At 39.6% G+C, this 24,150-nt stretch overlaps 1 protein-coding gene and 1 non-coding gene across 3 annotated transcripts in view; one reads left to right on the forward strand and one right to left on the reverse strand.

The window, feature by feature from the left end:
- The window catches only part of TDP1 (tyrosyl-DNA phosphodiesterase 1), a 43,417-nt gene that overhangs the window by 11,167 nt on the left and 8,100 nt on the right, over positions 1-24,150 (forward strand). For both annotated transcript variants that reach the window (XM_068148761.1, XM_068148762.1), the window contains exons 9-15: positions 1,119-1,197; positions 3,384-3,569; positions 4,279-4,327; positions 5,807-5,873; positions 11,553-11,660; positions 13,075-13,177; positions 21,857-21,971. In XM_068148761.1, the coding sequence (XP_068004862.1) occupies positions 1,119-1,197; positions 3,384-3,569; positions 4,279-4,327; positions 5,807-5,873; positions 11,553-11,660; positions 13,075-13,177; positions 21,857-21,971 (707 nt within the window). The remainder of the gene's footprint in view (positions 1-1,118; positions 1,198-3,383; positions 3,570-4,278; positions 4,328-5,806; positions 5,874-11,552; positions 11,661-13,074; positions 13,178-21,856; positions 21,972-24,150) is intronic.
- TRNAL-AAG (transfer RNA leucine (anticodon AAG)) lies at positions 17,554-17,635 on the reverse strand. Its single transcript has one exon. It is a non-coding gene; the product is annotated as a tRNA-Leu (tRNA).

The raw sequence follows: 24,150 nt of genomic DNA on the forward strand, positions 1-24,150 counted from the left end.
AGTTCAATCCATGTACATATGTAGAACATTTTGCCCATTACAGGCATGACTTTTGTCTGGTAGGCAGTGTTATGCTTAGTAATAGTATGCTTTGTCTTGAAACAGTTTTCTCTGCTATCACATCACTGATGTTACTTAAAATCAAGATGCTTAATTTATTTCTAATAGATACATTTCAGTGGAAATGCAGAATGTATTTACTTCAAAGTGTAAATCTCTTTGGCTGCTTAATAGCAATTTTATAAGCTGACAAAAATTTGAAAAGAAAAGCTGGAAATGTCATAAACTGTGGTAGAAATAAAACTAAAACCTTGTCTAGTTTAGTATATAGAAACCATACTTTTTTCCTTTACATGGAGTCTTACAAGATTGGAGGAGGGTTAAAAAAGTACCTTACAGTCAGGTGAGCTAACAGCCTGAGCTGCTGTTCTTGTTCAGTAGATCAACTGCTAGACCTTGAAGAGGTTAGTTGAGCCCTAATTGATGTGAGTTTATGCATGGGTTAGGGAAGACTCACTTGGTTCCTTGCCATTAAAGTATGCAGGGGACATTTAATTCATAGATCAAGTTAGGCATGAGATGCTTTAAGAAGCAGTTCCTTACTGCATCCTTCTGTTGTGATTCTGGACAGGTCTCTTCTCTGTTTAAAGGCAAAGTCAAACAGGTTACTAAACCATTATTAGGAAGACAGTTGAAAAAGTTCTACTTCGCATCTGAGTGAGTGATTAGGTGCCCAAGTGAAATCTCATACCTGACTGTGATCACTTGAATGTAGCAATAGATTTGCTTTACTCAAAACTAAATGCCCAGTTCTGTGCTGAACAAAGGACATTTGCATTTAGTGCTAATATTATGTATCTTCTGCATTTTTGTACAAAGGTGCAGTTTTTGCCTATGCTCTTGTCTATGCCTAGTGGTGCATGACAGCTATATAGGATGCTAATAATAAATCATTGGGATGAAAGTCTACTTTGTTTATATCTTAAATCTGAAGTGTGAAAGGTTAAATATTGCTGGTTGAATACAGAAGTGCAGCCTTGCTGTTAGCTTTGTTTAAATCCTTCACAAAACAGACACTCCAGAGCTGTAAATAACTTGGTGTTATTTTCTTTTTGTAGAGTGTATCTCCTTGGTTCTACCCCTGGACGATATCAAGGTAGTGATAAAGAAAAGTGGGGTCATCTTAGGCTCAGAAAGGTAATACAACTGTAACCTTTTCTTGATAACATCCTTTAACTGAAAATACACTTTTGGAGACCATTCTTTATTTCCTTTCATTTATTCCAGGTATGGACAGCAATCTTTTAACACATTGTTACGTCTTAATTTGGCAATAGCATAAGCTTGCAACTTATGACATGTGCACTTTGCACAGAATATTCCTGGGTATTATTACCATGGTCAGCTTGTGGTTTGAGTAGTCGTGTGTTTACAGGTACCTGAGGAGTTGCCATCACTCAGATGGTTCCTGTCTGCTACTAGTGGCTCTAACAAGTGTGACCCTATCTAAATGCAGTCTTCTGTTACTGGGAACTGAATACAGCCTTTTGCAAAGCTGCTTGCTAAGGAAAGATGCATTGATAAAACTTGCTGCACGTAGGGAACAGGTTTATTTTATTTACACAGGATCACAGGATGTTAGGGGTTGGAAGGGACCTCTGAAGATCGAGTCCAACCCCCCCTGCCAGAGCAGGACCATGGAATCTAGCACAGGTTGCACAGGAACACATCCAGATGGGTCTGGAAAGTCCCTAGAGAATGTGACTCCACAGCCTCTCTGTGCAGCCTGTTCCAGTGCTCTGTGACACTCACAGTGAAGTTGTTCCTTCTCATGTTGAAGGGGAACCTCCTGTGCTGTAGCTTATATCCCTTGCCCCTTGTCCTATTGCAGGGTGCAACTGAGAAGAGCCTCTCCCTTCCCTCTTGACACCCAGCCCACAGATATTTGTGAACAGTTAAATCCCCTCTCAGTCTTCTCTTCTCCAGACTAAAAAGCCTCAGGGCTCTTCAGCCTTTCATGGGGCACGTGCTCAATCATCTTGGTAGCTCTCCATTGGACTCTATTGAGTAGATCACTGTCCCTCTTGAACTGGGAGTCCGAAACTGGATGCAGTATTCCGGGTGGGGCCTCACCAGGGCAGAGTAGAAGGGGAGAACCTCCTTAGATCTGCTGGACATACTCCTCACACTCCACATCCCAGTGGCCCTCTTGGCCACCAGGGCACATTGCTGGTCCATAGATAACTTGTTACCCACCTTATTTCATTTACTTAAATGTTAGGGGCTGTTCCATTTTTTTCCCTAATGACTTGGTGAAATTCTATCCAATTAAAGCAGTTTGCACATAGCTGATGTAATCAGTTCAGTCAGGTTTTTAGCTTTCATCTTCATATAAGATTGCATATCTTAGGTTTGTAGTACCTCTTCTTTTTCAGTATATATTTAGAATCAGGCAAGGTATGCCATGTCATCTGTTAAATGATCCCATAACTGGGGAATTTTCACCCTTCATCTCAGCCTGAAGTGTCACTATTTTGAATTCCATTGTGAGTTCTAGTGTGGTCTATGGCAAAATTCAGCGATACGCAAAATGTTTATTTATCACATGGCTTTTCAAGGCAGGGTTACTCTTTTAGACCTCCCCTTTCTGATACATGTTGTCTGCTTGGTTTTTTGCCTAGTAAGACACTGCATGAAGTCAAAGTAAACCAGAAGAATACTGTTAAGAATAAAGATGGTCTGGTGGCAATTTTTTCTGTGGTTAAAAAGGCTGTTCTTTAGTAACAGGGCAGATAGACCTAGAGGCATTGCATTGATGGCTGAAGCCATTTAGCTCCCCCTCTAGAGGGAGGAAAAAAGGTAGCAGCTGCATACAACTTCTGTGCCCATATCCATCTGGTTTTAATGTGACTTTAAATTCCAGTCACAGCTAAAGAACTCCGAAAAGGATGATTTCCATTTTCTCTTCAATTGTTCTTTTTGCAGGCTTCTATTGTAGATGGGGCTTTAAGATATTATAGGAATTTTATGTCCAATAACCACAAAATACAAAAAGATTTAGTTAATTTGTTGTGACTTCTGAAGCAAATGTTTCATCTTTTTTTTAGGAAGAGCTGCTAGCATTCTTTTTACCCATTATTTAATGTTGGCTTCAGTGCTTTTGAATAAAACTTCTGATGTCTGGCCTTCTCCTGAAGGAACAGTGGGTTTATTTGGAGAGTCTGACTACTTTTTATTGCAAAGTTAAATAGATGAAAGTTAATCTCATGCATTGTCAGAAGTGAATTCTACAGGATTTATTGTATCAGAAGTGATATCAAACCACTAATCCAAGATCTTCTTTGTTTGTTGAAGTCTGACAATGTTTTGATTTCCCTCAACAGCTTTTGAAAGAATGTGCTTCCTCAATACCAGCAGGGGAATCCTGGCCTGTTGTTGGACAGTTCTCAAGCATTGGTTCAATGGGAGTTGATGGGTCCAAATGGTTGTGCTCAGAGTTCCAAGAGAGCCTGGTGGCTGCAGGCAGCAGTGTGACAACTCTCCTGAAATGTGATGTTCCAATGCATTTGGTATGTCTTTTAGATGCTAGTGACCTTTAATGTCTGCTCATTTGTTGTTTAAATCTTCATCTCTGGTTTGATTTTTACCTTTTGGAAGACATTAATGTGATTTTCATCCTGAGGTCATAAAGGTGCCACTTAGTGACGCTTGTGTATGGCATACTACAAAAAAATTACGCTTTCATTCTGTTGCTTGTCTTCTATTGATTTTTTTTTGTAGATGCAGCTGTTTCTGCTACTGAGGTGTAAATGAACCCCAAGTGATTAATACCGAAACCAAATTATCTTCTACCCTGGTTATTTGTTTATTGGCACAATTAAGGGGAGGAGCAGAAGCAAGTTTGTGGCAGAAGCTTGTTAAATCAAGGAGAAAATACTGTCAAACTGCCCTTACTGTGTGCTAATTGCCCATGTAAACTCATAATGGAGATTAGTCTACAATCTCATAAAATAATGTTAAGCGCTTACTGTAATCGTTGTGGAATGGGTTGAAGCAGGATGATTTGTGTAAGCTCTGCAAGAGTGGTAAAAATATGAAAGACTGTTGCTTGCACACAACTAGTTTGAAGCTGCAGTGTAACTGATTCTGAAAAATGAAAGTTTTAATTTTTTTTTCTAAAGTAAGTTTTCTTTAAAGTTATTTTTGTTTTAAAATTGACAGTTTCTTTATTTAGAGCTGCATTATTGAAGCTTCTTTTTGTATTCCCCTTTCATGAAGGTTTATCCTACAGTGAATAATGTGAGGCAAAGTCTGGAAGGCTATCCAGGTAAGCAGATGAGCCCTCATTTATTTGCTTTTTGTGGTCCATGTCCTGTGAAATTGCTTCCATGGTTTCAAAACATAGGATGGACAAGAAGGTGATTGGGAATAATCAGCATGGAATTATCAAGGAGAAATTGATGTCCTTCTACAATGAGATGACTGGCTTGATGAATGAGAGGAGTGCACTAGATATCGTTTAACTTGGCCTGAATGGGGCTTTTGAAACGGTCTCCTGCAACATCGTTACGGAAAACCTACTGAAGTGCAGGCTGGATGAGTGGACAGTGAGTTACATGGAAAACTGGCTGAACTGCAAGGCCTCAATGGTTGTGACCAATGGCATGAAGGGCAGCTGGAGGTCAGCCACTAGTGGTGGTGTTGATTCTGGGGCCCTGCATCTAATGTCTTCATTAATGACCTGGATGGCAAGGCAGAGTTTGCCCTCAAAGAGTTGGCAAATGATACAAAATTCAAGAAGAGTGGTTGATACATATTAGATGATTGTGTTTCTAGTCAATGGGACTGTAGAGGCTGGAGAAATGGATTGGCAGGAACTTCAAAAAGCTCAACAAAGGGCAATGCAAAATACTGTTCTGGGACAAGAACAACCCCAGGTATGGGTACGTGCTGGAGGTTGACCAGGAGAAAGCAGTTGTGCAGAGAAAGACCTGAGAGTGCTGTTGGTTACTAAGCTGACGATGAGCAAGGAAGGCCAACAGCATCCTGGGCTGCATTAGGAAGCATGTCAGGAGGTGACCCATCCCCTCTTTAGCACTGGTGGGGCAATATCTGGAGAGCTGTGTCCAGTTGTTGCTTCACAGTACAAGGCAGATGTTGACATACTGAACCAAGTTCACCAAAAGGCCATGAAGATGAATAAGGGATTGGAGCATCTGCCATACAAGAAAGCAGGGAGTGATGGTTAATTTTTCAACCTGGAGAAATGAACTTTCTTGAGAGAACTCGTCAGTATGTATAAATACCTGATAGAGGGAGGCAAAGTAAGAATAATAGTCAATGGCTTCATATTTAAGTAGAGACAAGTTACGAGTGGGTGTTCCTCAGAGGCTGGGACTGATGCTATTCTACATCTTTGTTGGTGACATGGACAGTGGGATTGAGTGTGCCCTCTAAGTTTGCCAATGACACCAAACTGTGTGGTGCAGTTGACAGGCTAGAGGGAAGGAATGCCATCCAGAGGGACTTTGACAAGCTTCATGAGGTTGACATTGGCTCATCTTGAGTTCAATTAAGCCAAGTGCAAGGTCCCACATACAAATATAGACTGTTTAGGAATTTGCTGAATTCTAAGAATTAAAAGAAAGCCAACTCAATTGTATACTATTTTATACTACTGGAACATGTAACCATTTTCTGAACATAAGTCACAAGGATGGTATAGATAGCTTATTCCCCAAGATGTTTGCTGCTTTTAGAATACACTTTAAAAAACAAATGTACATGTTCTATTTTTTCCCTTAAGCTGGTGGCTCGCTTCCATACAGTATACAGACAGCACAAAAACAGCTGTGGTTGCATTCCTATTTTCAGTAAGTACTATTCATATTTTCAGTAAGTAGAACTCAATTCATTGGGGTCATTTGGGGCTTTTCTGTTTTGGTTTTGTGTTTTGTTGTTGTAGGGTGGTTGTTTTTTTCTTTAACGTTTTTCTTCAGATGTATGTTTAATGCTGTGATGTTTGAATGTTAAAAACAAGGGGAGGGAAGTGGTCAAAAGCATGGTAATCTTAATCTCTTTAAAAGTAGAGAGATTACTCTTTATAGCCCCTTATCTGCTAGTCTTACTCCAAAACATCATCAAAACTTAGCCATAGGAATGATCAGGATACCTTTGGTAATGGAGGGCAGTACCAGACCTTGGATTCTGTGTGCTTCAATTTAAGCTTTCCTGTTCTCACCTAAAATAACATTGTTTCCCTTCCTTTTTTTTTTTCTTCTTTTCCTTCTCCTTTCTTAAAATTTGTAATTCTATTTCACTTTTCCAATTGTGCCACAATATGAGCAGGATTTCAACTGAGCCACGACAGGGTTAGGAAGGCTTTTTGATTTTTTGAGTGCAGCAGTCCTGCTGCAACACTTCAGTCTCTTAAACTAATAATTTTTGTTAAGGGGTGCCTGAGTTTTTCTGTTATGAATTTCTATTTTCACGTGCTACTAATTTTACCGAATTCTAACAGTCTGACACATTCCATGCCAGATAGCTCCCTCAGGCTGAATCTTTAAAAACCTCACATGTTGTTTTCCACAGGAAAACACAAAACCAACTAAATGAAAATTAAATCTGGTGACTTGTTACAAGACTACTTCTCTCCATTCCTTTCACCAGAGATTTTTAACTCTTCTAGATGGAAATTGCTCTGGTAGGATGCTTTACCCAGATTTAATTAAGAGTGCATAAAGTTGTGTGTGTTCAGAGGACTGAATTGCTAGTTGTGGAGAGCTTCCTCCATTCTGGAGTGAATATGGTTGCTACTGTGAGCCTTGCTGATCAGTGTCCAAGGAATGGAACTAGAACAGAAAGCACATGAGGCTTTGTCTCTCTTGCCTTTGAAGTGTGCCCTATAAATATATTTGGCAAAGAATGCTAAGAACACCTTCAAGACTTCAGGATTGTTCAATCATGGATCAAAACATGGGCACATCATAAAACTAGGGGTGTTTGCAGCCTTAATTCAGTTTCTTTAAGTGTATACCTCATGAAAATCTTATTGGAAGAAAAATGTAACACTTTAATGTTTTATTAGTGCACAGTGTGTTACTTGATAATGAGATCACTCATTTTTTATTGCTGTTCAATGAGAAAGCACTCACAAACCTGTATCATTGGATGTAGTAGGGTCCTACTCTGGCAACAAAAAGGCTTTCAAATGCATCTTGAACTGACTGCAGATGACAAGTGACCCCGCTTTAATTACCCTGTAGTGACTACCCATATGCAGATTTATACGCTGCAGTAATGAGACAGAGGCCCTTGCTTAGAGCCTGCCATGTAAGGTGTTGCCATAGAGCAGATTAATGTATAGCAGCAGCTTTTCTCTGGTAATCTGAGACAGAGAAAGAGGTAAGTCCTATTTCAGTAGAATTAAATATAAAATTAATTAAGGATATTTAGTGTAAGATCTTAAGTATAAGCTTAACTAGTATGAGACTTTTCGTAATGCAAAGCTTTGGGTAGTAGAAGGATTAGAGTCTTCGTCTCATTGGAAAACCAGTAAGAAAGCAGGAATCCCACCAGAGCTGAAGAAGAGAAACACTCTTATGCTTACAGAAAAGGAAAATGAATAGCTCTTGTTTAGAAGCAGGGAGAGATTAGCAGAGTTAGAAAATATTGTCATGTATTCTCACCCAAAGAAGTAGAATCTGTGCCTCAGTGTCACGGTTCAGGCCCAGCTGGCAGTCAAGCCCCACATGGCTCTCACAACACTGTCCCCAACCCCAGTGGAATGAGAAGAACTGGCAGAAAATAGCAAAGCCACATGGGTTGAGACGAAGATTTAATAGAACAGTACAATGAGATACTGCAGCTCATCTGGCCCTGTCCAGTTGTGAAGTTGTAATGTCAGTAACCTACTCAAAGCACCTGTGTTTGCCAGTCCAGCCTTACGTTTACACAGCAGATACGATGTCAGTATGTTGTCAAATACCCAAGGCTGGTTCTGTTGGCTGTCCTAGCTATAGCCACTCCTAGCTTCTTGTGAAGGGTGAAAAAACAAACAACCCACCCACAACAAAACAAACTTAACCTGTCCTAGCTGAACCCTGGACATAATCATTGTGGGCTGCTTTTCTATCACTTCTGCAAGATGAGTGTATTAACTAATCTGTAATGCAGCTTTGAATTGTGATTTCTCAAGAGAGTAAGGTGACTAAACTTAATACTGACTTTTATGATTATAGGAAATTATTATTGGACAGCTTTGTTAGCTACTGTGTGAATGGTGTTATATTGAAATACACACTCTTCCTTGCTGTACAAAGAACTGCTTTTGTACTTTAGATTTTTTTGTAATCTCTTTGGGGGTTTTGTGTGTGGTTGGTTGGTTTTGTTTTTTTTTCTCCTTAAATAAGCCAGGAAGGTTCCATGGTGAAGTTGAAACTTAGCTTTGTTAAGGACAGATTAAATGAGTCAGTACCTGTCTGAAACCCTGTCCATTTTTTTGGTTTATCATTCCATTATGCAGTGTGGAGAGAAGATGACCTGTAGGCTGTGGAGAAGGCATTTCTTTTTCTTAACCATTATTTTGCTAATAATACTTTTACTAAAAGCATCAGTTTTTTCAATGAGGTAATTACAAAATCCAAACACTCTCAAAACAAAAAAGGCAAAACAAACATCATCAACAAAAAACTCAACCAGTGAAATCCACAAAAAATCCAAACAAAAGAAACACCAACAAAGCAAAACAAAAAAAGCTGACCACAAACAAAACCCCAAAACAACCACACCTCATCATAGTTTCATAGTTTCATTCAGGGTTGGAAGGGACCACAAGGATCATCTAGTTCCAACCCCCCTGCCATGGGCAGGGCCACCCCACACTAGATCAGGCTGGACAGAGCCTCATCCAGCCTGCTCTTAAACACCTCCAGGGACGGGGCCTCGACCACCTCCCTGGACAACCCATTCCAGGGTCTCACCACTCTCATGGTGAAGAACCTCCTCCTCACATGTAGCCTGAATCTCCCCACCTCCAGCTTCATTCCATTCCCCCTAGTCCTATCACTACCTGAGATCCTGAGAAGTCCTTCCCCAGCCTTCCTGTAGGCCCCTTTCAGATACTGGAAGGCGACAATTAGGTCACCTCGGAGCCTTCTCCTCTGCAGACTGAACAGCCCCAACTCCCTCAGTCTGTCCTCATAGGAGAGGTGCTCCAGCCCTCTGATCATCCTTGTGGCCCTTCTCTGGACACGTTCCAGCACCTCCACATCCCTCTTGTAATAGGGGCTCCAGAACTGGACACAGTACTCCAGGTGGGGTCTCACCAGGGCTGAGTAGAGGGGGAGGATCACCTCCCTCGACCTGCTGGCCACACTTCTCCTGATGCAGCCCAGGATCTGATTGGCTTTGCGGTCTGCAAGTGCACACTGAGAGCTCATGTTGAGCTTTTTGTCCACCAGCACCCCCAAGTCTCTCTCTTCAGGGCTACTTTCCAGCCAGTCACTGCCCAGCCTGTATTTGTGCCTGGGATTGCCTCGACCCAGATGCAGGACCCTGCACTTGCTCTTATTGAACTTCATGAGGTTGGCCTGTGCCCACCTCTCCAGCCTGTCAAGGTCCCTCTGGATGGCCTCCCTTCCCTCCAGCGTGTCTGCTGCACCACACAGCTTGGTGTCATCAGCAAACTTGCTGAGGGTGCACTCAATGCCACTGTCCATGTCCCCCACAAAGATGTTGAATAAGACAGGTCCCAGGACTGATCCCTGAGGGACTCCACTTGTCACTGGCCTCCACTGGGACATGGAGCCATTGACAGCCACTCTTTGGGTGCGGCCATCAAGCCAGTTCAGAACAGAATCACTTTATTTCTTTCCCTTTTTGTTCATAGATTCTTGCCCTGTCCTACTAAAGAACATATGGCTAAAATATATGTTCCTCTTCCCACTTTTAAGCTCTGGAATACCAGTTTCAATCACTTCTAATTGCATTTAATTTCAGTTCCATTACTATAGCTAGTAAATAGAAGCAGTAGTATTCTTGCTAAAATGCAGTACTTAATTGTATCTGTCAATGATGATAAGGAGACAAAAAGGCAGTAGACTAAGATAGTATCTCCAAATTATTGCAGTTAATAGTGCAGGCTGAAGTTTGTTCTCCAGTAAGGCAGTGAGATAGACCTAAAGAAAAATCTGAGTTCAATTTCTGATTTTACTGTTTTTCATTCCTACAATGCTATTGGAGTTACCTAACAATACTTGCCTAACATGGCAGTTATGAGATAAAGCTATGAACAAGAGTTGCTGAGTTACAGTACAGTTTTACAATCTATATGTATGTGAAGGGTGGAGTTCTGTAGGGGAACATGAGTTCAGTTAGCAGTTTCTGTATCGCATATCTTAGTCTGTCCTTCAGAAAGGCTTCAGTGTGGCTTGAATCTTGTTTGGTCCAAATGTGCATCCAGTGTTTCAGCTTTTGCCCTTTTAGGAATACAGGACCAGTTCTCAGAAACAGTTTTCTTTGTCAGAGGATAGGGTTGTTAATGTAATTAGGTCTTGCTGAACTGCAAAGCCTCTTGTCTTAACTCACATGAAAGTTAATCCTGAAAGTTAAGTTAAGTAATTCATTCCATCCCTTCCACTTCAGTCCTCCTAACTTTTCAAATTAATATGGTTCACTTAAGAGGTTTTTCAGAGCTCCTTGGTTCTTTTTGAGTTGCCTTTTACAAGAGAATGCTAAATTAGGGAAACAAGATTATGACCACCAAACTCAAAGCCAATTATATTCCAAAGTGAGGAAACCCCTCTGGGTGGAATAAAGTGTATTTTGAAGCCTTCTTCCTGAGTTTGAGTGAGGACTAACAACTGTGAGTGCAAAATGCTTCTGAATACCATAATTGCATACCTTCAGTTATGTATGTATATATATTCACTGCTTGCTATGGTTTGGTTCTGTAACATTAATTACACCAGCAGTGGCTTGTTTTAAACTATTTTTCATATGTGCACACAGATATGACTTCTACTCTCTTAAGCCCTCAAATTACTCAGTAGAGCACAGAAAACGGAAGAGGAAGGGTGGTGTTCAGCTATCTATCAGTTGTTCCTTCCCTCTATTTCTTGTTTAACAAATTGTAATAAGCTTGGAGATTTTTGTGAGGTTTAATATGGTGGCAAGCTCCTTTGCTTAAAGACATAACCATTGACAATCTTCAAAGGAAAACTATTGGCTGCAAGTTTGAACATAGTTCCTTGAGTTTTTCTTTCAAATGGAAGAACAAAAAAAACTTGCTAGAAGAGTAAGATATACTGAGAGAAATAACTTTCTGCTTTTGTTAAGTAAAAAAATCCCCTGCCCTTCTGACTACTAGAAGGATTGTATTATAGGATTGAAATAGTCAAAGTATTTTCAGCCTTTATGTGAAGGCAACAAGTGTTAAATGTGACCAGTATATGGTAGTATTGTTGAATGTCTGGCACTGCAGATTATTGACTATTTTTTTAGACATCAAAATAAAACTGGATATGAAAAGGATTCCTTTTTTTTTTTTCTAGCAAATGGTCAGCAGAAGTCTCAGGTCGAAGCCGTGCTATTCCGCACATTAAGACATACATGAGATCCTCTCCTGACTTCCGGAAGATTGCATGGTTCTTGGTTACCAGGTAAACAACTAACCAGACACCTCTCACTTTAAAATAAAGTAACGTGTAAAGTTCTTGTCAGTTGCAGGCCTAGCTAAGTTACTGCCATCATCCTCACAGTACCATAAGTAGTGATATGAATTTTTGTCCGTAGTTAATGTTTCTTGCACCAAAATCTTGAGCTGTAACTGCCGGTTTCAGAGTTCAGCATCAGCTGAAGCAATAGGAACTTGTAAACCCCAGGTTATGTTTCTTTAGCACATGCTGCTCTGTGTTTTGGGGTTCTACAAAAATAAATACAGGTTAAGATGAAGATTCTTCTGCTGCCTTATTATGAAACAAGCAGACACCTAATGTTTCAAATCTGATCTTTTGTCTGAGAAGTTGTTAAGCAGTCTGGCTTGAAGCATAGCTTTGCATTTCTATCATTTGGCTTTTAAAGACAAAAAGGGAGCAGGAAATTTCTTGATGTGAGGGGATAGTGTCGCATTGTGAATGACAAACACAGATATGTTTCAGTTTTCCAAAATTTTTTGTGCACCCCTATATACTATAGGTTATCTTTTTATCCTTTCTCTTAAATACTCAGTTATCATAGTATTTTGTCCTCTTTCTATTCTGGCTCAATACTGTTGCCTACTATAGTAGCAGTGATTAAGGAGTTGGGTTTTTTAAAGGATTTAAGTAATTTGAATATGATACCAAATCCACTAGATACAGAAATTCATGGTTCCTCTTATTCTTTTTCCTCACATTTCTTCTATTCCACCACTTGCTCCTATCAAAAAGCATCCAATGTGTCTGTCAGTTAAAATGTAGAGTTCAAATGTTGTATTTTGCTGTAGAAGTAGGTATTGACCATAGAATTGCATTTATATTTTGACTCCCACTTTATCTGCTTCATAGCTGATACTGATGAAGCTAAATATGGTGCTGAATAGCTTACTAAAACTGAAATACCCATTTGATAAAAACTTGCTTACATAAATACATTAAATAACAAAATGCCATGAACAAAGGATACCATTTAATTCTTGCAAAAATGCCCTGCACTAAGTTCATTATAATGTAACTAGTCATTATTGAACTAGCTTTTAATCTTCCTAAATCATCAAACTGAAGCTATTTATCAATACCAAGCTGTTTTCTGAAATGTGCAGAGAAGATTGAAAAGGCTGAATGTCTTGTAGGTCTGAATGACACAAGTAGGCTTGTATAATTATCTGTGTTGTATGAATGCCCATCTGTATATTGTCTCTGCTGCTCCCACTGTGCTGCGAAAATAGCAATAAGGAATAACACCCAGATCACTTTTCATGAAAAGACTATTCTGATTAAACTCTCCTGCTAGAAGTGTGTTGCTGCAATTGTTGTACTTACGTGTTTACTGCTGTGAAGATTACGCTTCACTGCAACGCTTTGTTTCTCTTTGCAGTGCCAATCTATCTAAAGCAGCATGGGGAGCTCTGGAGAAAAATGGCACCCAACTGATGATCCGTTCATATGAACTTGGAGTTCTTTTCTTGCCTTCAGCATTTGTAAGTACGTTGTTCTGGTACCATCCTGGGATATTGTGAGAATCTGCAAACATTGATGAATACAGATGTCAATAATCTGTATACTAGCTTCTTTGTTTGCAAGCTAGAATGCTGATAGCAAGTAGAGTTTTGTATACAAATTATTCCTAAATAGAAAGTACACCACAAGCGTGAATTTGTCTGTAACACAGAAGTCACATCAATACCAATCTCAGACATCTCCAGCATGGTTTATGTGGAAGAAAACGTAGAAAATGCATCGGTCAGAGACTGAAACATTAAAAACTCGTACACTTCCCTATAATAGGAAATACTGGGTTTGATAACACTGCACGCTAGAACAAGCAAACATCACTTGTGTAAGCAGAAGATTTAGAGATCAATTGCACTCCAAGTATGAGTACTCTACTAGTAAATAACAACATGAAGAACTTTTCTGGTGAATACTCTTTGGTAAACAGTTCCTTAAGCCTTGTGGTCATCAGGGTAAGAGGCAAAAAATGCATTGGTTGGCTCTGCTTGCATGAGACAAATACTGCAAAACTTTGACCTGTTTTCTCCCTGTTTTGGCAAACCTGTTTAGGGACTAGGGATAATTCTGCTTGGCATGAGAGAGTGGCTGAATTGCTTTTGAATCTTACAGGCTGTTCATGCATTCTGCATTCATATGCATGATGTAAATGTGTTGACTTTTGGCATTCTAATTTTTCCTTTTGATCTGCCTTCTAGAAAAAGCAGGGTGTTCCTGCTCCAATCCCCACTATCTTCAGTAAAAGATCAAATTCACCTGTTGCTATCTATTTCTGTGGTATTTTGACATTAGTTGAAAGAAGAAGCAGTGTGAAAACTTCATGTAGTGCAGAAGTGTCACTACTGAAAATTTTTCATTTTTTACTTAATAGTCAAATGTTTTTTTTCTTAGTGTAGCAAAAAATTCCAACCTTAGTGATACTGTGAAAAAGAAGGGGGGGAGCTATTAAATTTCTTATACTGAGAGCCCAAACTCCAATCTTGTATAGTATACTTGAAAGGTAATATCAGATTAATTAAAGAAGCAAGATCTGTCCACTGCCAATCCACTCCACTGCTCCCTCCTATCTGATTATTGTGACTCATCCTTTGAAAAAATATTTCAGGCTTTAACACTGTGATAGTGTTAATGTGTTGTCTTATCTAACACCAGTGTAACTGTCAACCTTGTAGCAACAATGAAGCTCTAGTTTTCATCTTGTGTGCATTCACCTTGTCTCTTAATAAGGAAAAAGTAATGAAAAAAACAGTTTCTGTGCTGCTTTCTTTTTAACATTTAATATAAACACAATTTATATTTAATATAGTCAGTGTAAAATGAAAAAGCTATGGGCCAGTGTTTTCACTGGTACTTCTAATAGAAGTTTAAGTAAGGTGCATTGGAAAGGTTAAAGTGTGGTTCTTCAAGAGCTAAACGGCTTTTCAGAGAGTTCAGAAACATACATGTCAGGGAGTATGAGTCACTACCAATGAGTACTGCTGGAAAGAAATGTTAACTGTAGGCATCACAGATTTGAATGGCTGATAGGTGTGTTTTTTTATTGCAGTGTAAATTTATGCTTATGATAATGCAATCTTATCTGAAAACCAAAACTTTTTCAATGCACAGAAGGTGTTTGTTTCTTGAGAATTACCAGTTTACTGAACTATCCTGCTATTCCTGTCAAATTGGCAAAACTCTTCAAGAACTGGAGCTGGTGCAGAGCCATGGTAGGTTTCATGTCCACATTAGTTCAAGGCTTCTTCAGGCACAGCTGTACAAGCTGCTGTCATTATAGTGACACACCTCTCATCAGTACATTTGCAGGGTTTGAGTAGACAACAATGCTTTTGGCCGAGTTTTTGCTTTATACAGCTTTAGAGAGTAGTATTTCAAGAAGATAGCTCCACATATCTTCAAATGAGATTTCATTTAGCATTGAAAACGTGCTTGAAGGCAACATTTCAGTCAAATGGATACTCTACTTTCTAGTGATAGGATCTGACCCTTGGGATTTCAGTCTGTCAAAAATCATTCATTTCAAAAGTGTCATTAGCATTTAGAGATGAGAATTTTGTCTTATGAGTCATTCTTTGTCATTAGTATGTGAAAATCTTTCACCTATATTCAGTAAAAAAGGAGCCTTCAGCAGGAACTGAAGTAGGCAATTGCTTGGAGTAAACTTAATCCAATTTCTACACATACAGTGGATCATTACAACAAAAGTTGGCCAAGGTCTTGGTTTCACATTGTGCTTCCAGGGCGTATTCAGATTTGCAAAAAGGATGCTGACAGTGTTGTGATTGTGGCAATCATTTTTGTTTGTTCAAGACCCCTCTCCCTTAAACCTATAACTGCTGCAGGCTTAATTTCTCAGCCTAGGAAGAATAATGTGTAGTGAAGCTTTGCTGCAGCTCATGATCATGTTCTGGTAACAAGTAAGTTGTTGTACCTGTTTACCTCAGCAGATCAGTCTATTTGGGAATTAACCGTGTAATAATGTAGGTTGGAATCTGGCTTCTCAAACATGTAAAAGCCTTAGATTAGCATAACATGTGAAACTGTATCAGTTGGCCCTACCTGTCTGTGACTGTGTTCACTTCCTTAGTTGTGCTGGCACTGGCGTTCAGTGGATTGCTTGTGCTTTAAACCAGTACAAACTAGTCAAAACCAAATTGTCCTGGTTTTCAAAGTGTTGTTCTGTAAACCAGCTCTGCATGATCAGGAAGAAGTAGGAAGGGCTAGTTCAAGGATGCAGACAGTAAGGAAGTCAGTGCAGCATCATGTTGAGAGAAGCATCATGTTAGAAATGACTGAACAGTTAAGTTTTTGATCAAAATAAGTGTAAATGGCTAGCACTTGGCTGAGAAAACCATTGTGCACTACAAATGGCAGTGTCCAGCCCTGAGTTCTCTCCCTTTTTGTCACTCTGGATAATTTAAAGAGGCCAGTGTTGGGTGAGAAGACTTTCGCTATGTCAGAGGAACATCTCAAAATTCTGTGACCAAAAGCAGATCTCCTGGAAAAGTATAATGGTGAGACCTGAATGTAGTAGTCTGTCCCTTGAGGCTTTTTGAATTAGAGGCTGCAGCCTCTTCTGTGAGCATCTTGTCTTCTCTTAAATGCCTGCAAACTTCTAGCATTCTCAGTTCCACAATGTCACATGAAAATTAGTTCTGAAATGTTCTGAAAATTAGTTTTGTTTGATGGTTTTCCTATTTTTCACTGAAAGATGCTGTAACCATATGATCTCAATCCACCTTTTCCATACCACTTTTTCTGTAGACTTTATTGCTTTCTAGGCTGAAGAGTCCTTAGCCTCCTCAGTTATTCCTAGGATGGAGATTTTGGAGATTTTCTTACAGAAGGGGAAAAAAAAAAAAAAAAAAAAAGAAAAGAAAAAAAAGAAAAAAAGCAGAATCCTTTGGGTTGGGAGGGTAGTGAATGGAGAGACAAAGATGTGCAAGTACAATGCTTTCTCTACAGCCCTCACAACTCTTATTTGTGCTGCTCTACAGATGGCTGTGCTAAAATCTGCCAGTGTGCTTCAGTCTGACATTTGAGTTCAGAACTCTCAGAACACAATTTATTTGAAGCTCGTGGAAAACTTGCAGGCCACAAACATTTAGTACATATTTTAGAAGAGAATACTTGGTTCTCTTCCTTGGTTTCCTAAATAGAGATGCTTAATTGAGAATAGTGGCACAAAAACGTCACCTTTCTGTAGTCATGTAAAACATTGTGTGTGTGTGCAGAATGGGGAGACTGCTTTTATGGAGAAGTGCCTGCAGAGACACCTGATAACAAGGAGGTAGTCAGAGACTAATATTAAAACTTCCTTTATGGGCATGTAGTCATCAGACATTCAAGTTGCAATGCTTAGCCTGTGAATCAGCCTTATGTGTATGCCTTGCAGTATGCCAGCTCTGCATAAAAAAATTGCTTCTTTGATAACTTAGTCTGGTTGCCACAATTTTCCTTGGTTCAGTGTGATTTTAACATACTATGTAGAAGAGTAGTCTCAGGTGAATGGAATAATAATGGAATGATAGAGAATAAGGGATAGACCAGCATTTTTAGAAACTGAATTTTCTAGGTTTTTTGCAAGTGAAAGTATACAGAATACAGAGTAGATGAAGTGCTTAGAAATGTAACTGAGTGTTCCTTGGCCATGAGAGTGAGCTCAAGGTCTTGGAATGCCAGGTTAATAGTGCTGATTTCTAAGAGGTCTGTTTATTTGTGTTTCTCCCCACAGTTTGATCACAGAGTTAATAACATTATTCTGGTGGAAGTTAACACTTGGAATGCTTTAAGTTGGGAAAAGACCTTTAATTAAGATCATAAAGACTGACAGTTAAAGTTATTGTGGCAGCGGTGGGATTCGAACCCACGCCCCCGAAGAGACTGGAGCCTTAATCCAGCGCCTTAGACCGCTCGGCCACGCTACCCTTGTGGCTTTAAATAGTACACATTTAAATTCCTGAGCTGAAACCCACAATAGCCCTGTGGTTTGTGTTGTCTGTTCTCTGCTGAACACAAACTTGGAAGTAGATCATTCCTCACTTGCCATCTCTTGACTGACAGTTCTTGTCTGGTTTTTTAAATGCTTCCAGAATTTATGCTTTGAGGTTGGGTCTTGGCCTGGTATGCTAATGCACACTCTCAGAAATGTTGAATGGTTGTTCTCAACATAGCAGCAGCTGTCATCATTTACAGTTTTAGTATTTAGGGAAAAATCAGCTGATGCTGACATTAGATCATAAGCTTCTTTTTGATTAAGAAGTAATGTTTGTAAAAAAAGCGTGTCCTGTGTTTGAACTGCATTTCCCTTTCAATCTCCATTTCTTTTTCACCTCCTACATCTTCGCTCTTGTTCATGTTCAGCTTGCTCTTTCAGCTGCTCGGGATTCCTTTCCAGAGGCTGAAATAAACTGCATCTTTAATGTCTAAAACATGTTGAGGAAACACCACCACCAAACAGCGTGGATTTCTGGGAAGCCTGTTGCAGCAATTTTAGTTAAAGCAAAACCAAAAAGCAACCTGGCAGTCTCTAATAGAAAGCTTTCTAAATAAATAGTTTCTCCTCAGAGCTTCCATCTCTGATAAGGTTTTAAGATAAACTGACCTTGACTTGTAAAATGATATAAAAGTTTATGGAATACTTAAATCTTCTAAAAGGCCTGCTGAAGGATATGGTACCAGCTAGTCAGCTGTTGGAAATACAAACTCAGAAATACAGTAGTTGCTGTTGAACTGAGAACTTACTCATGATCGCTTACTTAGTGTTACCAAATGCCACAATTATGTGTAGATAATTGGTCACAGACAATTAACAATAGTATTTCTGAGTAAAATACTTCTATAGTTGTCTGTATGGATGGGTGTGTGAGCTGAATCTGGATTAGAATGCAGCCAGCAGTTGTGTGTGTGATAATCAGAACTGAACAGTTTGCATTTTTGCTGAGTCCAAATAACTGAACCAAGCACCTTCAGTCATAGCTCAGCTTGGATCAGAACCAACATGAATTAGGCTATGTGCTTTGACTGTGTAGCCTTAACTTCCAAAGTCATGTAATTCCTTGTTCTTCGATTTCTCTAGTTTCTGGTGAAATTCTGTCCCGTGTGGAATAGAGTGGAGGAGTGGGAAAATAAGTACAATAACACAAAATTCTATGTACTTCTGGTTAAACCTCATGACAAGGTTTCTAAACTTCAGTGGTAAGGACACCCAGAAACACCTTTTCCAAGCCAAGGAACTCTGGATTTAGATACCTGAATTTGTCACTGTGGCTTCTTATTAAAAAAGTGCTCTGACACAGTTGAGTAAAGCTCTAGTTTGAATAAATATGCATCATTGTTGAGGAAGGATTATATTGTATGTTTCCCTCATCTGAGTAGCATGGTCACTGCGAAGTTTTGTGGGCATCCTTAGTTCTTGACTACCCAAGCTAGTCAGTTTTTAAACATTTGCGCTAAATAGTGGGATTTTTCTGTTTAGTGGCATGGGAGAGTCCCATAATCATCCAGTGGAACAATCATCTCTTTCCTGTAGAAGGTATTTGGTAGTATCAAAATGCCGTAACGATATGGGTGTTAGTCCCCACACAGGTGAAGGACAGCAACTCTTAACCTCTGCCTTGTGTGATGGTGTTTCATAAACTGTCATCTGCCTTGTGTTGGGGGCAAAGAAGGGTGGGAAGCAGAATTTTAAAAGCTCTTCTGCTTCATCTTCCTATTCTTGCTCCAGTACCTACTTTTAAAAATGTATGATGCTAAAGCACTAATAGAAGCCCCAACAACAGCTAAAGTTCCAGAAGTTTGGTTTTTTAAAAGAAAGCTTTCCCAACACAGAAATGTAGCTTTTAACATTTCAAAATGTATTGCTGTGAGCGGCAATACAAAGAACAAAATGCAGCTGCAGAGGGAAAAAGTCTGAAAGAATAGGTTATGATTGAGTAAAATTTACAAGGCAGGCAGAATTATTTTTTTAGGCAAGGTCTTGGTGGTTTGTTTTTTTGGAAACAGTAATGAGAGCTGTCAAGATCCAGGAAATGCCGAAACAGACAAAATGTGTGACTTGTTTCAATTTCTGTGTGAAGATAGACACGAGTTATTTTTAAAAGCATGTGAATCTCCTCAGAGAGCCTGGTTGAATAATGTATTCCATAACCTAGAGTGTTACTCCAGGATGTTTTGAGGGAAAAGGAAATATCTTTATTTAGATTAGTATTACTGTAATGAGGATCTCCACAGGTTAAATTCTGACAGGCAAATACAACAATTTGGGGATAAACTGTTGGAGCAGGATTGGAGGGCAGCATCACAGAAAAAATAAGACTTGGAGGAAAGGAAAAAAGACCTGTTGACTACTGAAGAAGAACAAGGAAGAGGAAAATAAAGATGTAGAACCAGAGAAGGAGGAAAAATACCTGAAAAGAAACACACTGAAATAACTGTCAATTCAGCCAGCATGTAAGTTTGAATAAAACAAAATTATTTACTGGTAATTAAGAAGCTTGCTTGTGATACCACCAAAAGTAATCCAGTAGGACTTGGACTGATGGATCCTACAGCTTGAATAAATTATAAGTTAAAGATTGGACATGAGCCAACAATGTGTGCTACTCATCCATAAGGCCAACCACATGTTAGTCTGCATCAGAAGTAGTGTGGCCAGAAGGTCAAAGGAGGTGACTGCCAATCTGTTCTGCTCTGAGATCCCCATCTGGAGTGCTGTGTTCAGCACAAGAAAGAAATGGAACTGTTGCAGATCCAGAGGAGGGCCACAAAAATGTTCAGAGGGCTGGAGCCCTTCTCCTGTGAGGAAAGTCTGAGGCAACTGGAGGTGTTCAGCCTGGAGAAGGTCCAGGGAGACCTTACTGCAGCCTTTCAGAATTTGAAAGAGGCTTATAAGAAACATGGGAACAGACTTCTCTTTGCCCTATCACTACAGGCCGTAATAGTAATGGCTTTAAACTAAAACAGGGTGGACTCAGACTAGATATAAGGGAAGAATATTTTTTTGTTTTTACAGTGAGGGTGATGAAACGCTGGCACAGGTTGGGCAGAGCTCTTGAACAACCTGACCTAGTTGCAAGATGTTCCTGCTCATTGCAGGGGTGTCGGACCCGATGACCATTAAAGGTCCCTTCTGACCCAAACTACCCCATGATTTTTAGGAAAAAAACCCTCTAGTTGTTCAGTAATGTCTTACAAATCAGTGATAAAAGCTTTATAGCGTTAAACTTTCAATCTGTTCTAATCAAATTGTTCTTGGTTGACAATAGGCTATTAGAAATCTTAGAGATTTACTTTTCTGTCACTCATTACAATTGATCAATGGGATCCAATCTCTTCTCTTTAGGAGTAGCTAAGCAGTATCATCTGCCAAAGTTACCTGAATTGCATTAAATCTGCCCTTTTATTGCATTATAGCTTTTATATATATATTTAGTCCTTAACCTTGTTTGAGGTCCACTGTCACTCTAATATGATGTAGTCTTTGAAACCTTTATGCAAGCAGTTTCAAATGGTCTTTTTTTTTTTTTTTAGCATATATGGATAGCATTACCCAAGATACAAAAACAAGTCTTCAAACCTACTATTTGGAGGTATCACAAATTGAATTTTAATACAGGTCATGAGGCACACTGAACATCTAATATCAGGATAAAATTAAGCATGAAGAGAAAATTTAAAGCTTTTCTCATAAGTTAAACACCAAAACTCTTAATGCTTTGTTGAATAATTACAGTTTTATTCCAATGTCCGTAAGTGTTTATGTGAAAGAAACGTATTGAGGTGTGCTGTTACGTGGTACTAGCAGAGACCTTAGGCAGTTTGAACAGAATTGCTCACAAAAGCAAGACCACCAGCAGTTTTACCTAGTGAACGTGGAACTAGATCAGTGTATGTGTAAGGGACTGAGAAGGTGGAGTATATACAATGTGAGTCCACCTGCAGGGCCAAACAAATGAATATAAAAGAAAGAGAAGTAATAAGAGAAGCAGAGTTCTTAAGAATGGAACATGCATTAGGAAGTACCTAATCTCAATAATGGAGGCAAAATATTATTAAATTTTATGTGAGAGAACCCTCTGTGGGTTAGATTTGTCTTTTCCCCCCAAAACTGATGAGGCTATCTTCTGTATGTTTATCTTCCTTCACAGGGATTGGACAAGGGTTACTTTCATGTGAGAGGGAAAATGCTTTCAGGAAGTAATAATTCAGCAACACATTTTCCTGTACCTTATGACCTGCCACCAGAACAATATGGAAACAAAGGTAAGGTGTGACTTCAGAAGAAAAGTAGGTATGTCATATATGGAGCAAACTAATCTGAGTAACTTTTGAGTCATTTGAGCACTACTGTGTTCCAAAGCTTTAGTTTAACTTTTTTGTGGTATGACTGCATTTGAGATATTATCAGTCTCACATTCTGGGTGCAACTTCAAAACAAGCAATTGTAGTCTTACAAGTCTTTTTTTTCTTTTTAACTTTTATTTATTGAGGTTGGATCAAGAACCTAAATATCTAATTTTTTTTTTTTTTTCCATTCCTCTTCTGGGATTCTTCTGTGTGTTAAGAAAATAGATATTAAATTTTTTTGCAGAATCAAAATGTCTTACTGAAGAACTAATGGGGAAAGCAGTGTTAAAAGAGGAATGTTTGTAAGAGAAAAACAATCCTCTGGAATTGAGACATGCAAGAAATTCCATAGAGCAAACGTGAAAGAATTGCTGCAAATCACAAGAAAGAGAAGTGCCTTTTAGTCCATTCTGTATTTCATAGTTTCAGACTTCATTTTCTTGATCTGTGGTGGAATCCTCTTTGGAGGGGCGAGGTGGATGTATCTCATAACACTTGAAGAGATTTACAAAATCTCAACCCTACCTACTTCTGAGACTCTATCTAGAATACACAAATCAGGAAAGTGATAAGTAAGTGCTGTTATGAGGTGATGATGGCTCAAAAAACCCTAAAAATACATTGATAATGATACTGAAGTGCAACCTGCAGTATGTGGGAAGAGTAAATTTTTATATTTGTTCTTCAACATGAGAAGTTTTTCAGCTACTTTGGGGTTGTTTTGTTGTTTTTTTTTGAGAAGCTGTGATCCCAAAAGGACATAGTCTGCCACAGAGCGTGAACTAATAAAGAGTTCAGGAAGGGTAGCATCTGTAGCAACTCAAATCTTTCTGCACATTTTTGAACTAACAAATGATGTGGTGAGAGACTGTTGAAAAGCTAAGAAGTGAATAGATTTATGGAGTCATGAAAGCAAAGACACGTGGTTTCAGGGTGATTGAAGTTCCCCGGCAGGATCGGATCCTGCTAGCATGATGCTTCCTGCAGTTGATGTAGGAACGCTTTGGCAGCAGCATCCTTCTGCCTGGGTGGGCTGTCATAAACACCAACTGTGAGGTCTCCTTTGTTGGCTTGATCTCTGATTTTTCACCCAATAAGCGCTCGGCCTGTTTTTCAAACAGAGCTCTGTGCAGTCAATATACTTCCTTTTGCACACACTACAAACACTCCTCCTTCCTTCCTTGCCTCCCCTTTCTGAACAGCTTATAGCCATTGATTGCAGTGCTCCATTGTGTGATTCATCCCACCAAGTTTCAAGATGTAGCAGGGAAGAGTTAATAGGAGTTTGATTAGAAGTATCCAGCTGCCAAGGGCTGCCTGGGAATAATTGGTGTTTGCATCTGGGTGCCTGGGAATGCTTGGTGGTAAAAAAATAAATACATTTAAAAAATAGAATTAACCAGGTTGGAAAAGACCTTCAAGATCACCAAGTCCAACCTATCACCCAACACCATCTAATTAACTAAACCATGGCACCAAGTGCCATCTGCAAACTTACTAATGGTGGACTTGATCCCCTTGTCCAGATCATCAATAAAGATAATGAACAGGATGGGGCCCAGCACTGATCCCTGGTGGACACCACTAGTGACTGGCTGACAGCTGGATGTGACACCATTCACCACCACTCTCTGGGCTTGGCCCTCCAGCCAGTTCCTAACCCAGGGCACACTGCACCTGTCCAAGCCATGGGCTGACAGCTTGGCTAGGTGTTTGCTGTGGGGGATGGTGTCAAAGGCCTTGCTGAGGTCCAGGTAGACTACATCCACAGTCTTCCCCACATCCACCAGGCAGTCACCTGATCATAGGAGGAGATCAGGTTGGTGAGGCAGGACCTGCCCTTCCTAAATCCATGCTGACTGGGTTTGATCAGAAGCTCCCAGGTGCATGCTAAGAGTAACAAATAACACATCTGTGGGTTCCTCTGTATATAAAACTAAGTGGGGATGGGAATGTATTGAATGTGTTGACATCCTCACCTAACTGCAAAAGTCCTTCAAGCCCCTTGTTTGACCTGAGGAAGATGAAGATGAGGAAGGCTATTGCTGGGCAGGGGGTGTGCAACCCCTGAGTGGGCTGTGTGCAGGAGCAGTAG

Source organism: Melanerpes formicivorus, unplaced genomic scaffold, assembly GCF_026170545.1.
Source record: "Melanerpes formicivorus ecotype bairdi unplaced genomic scaffold, bMelFor1.0.p_v2 SCAF_17, whole genome shotgun sequence".
Taxonomy (NCBI): domain Eukaryota; kingdom Metazoa; phylum Chordata; class Aves; order Piciformes; family Picidae; genus Melanerpes; species Melanerpes formicivorus.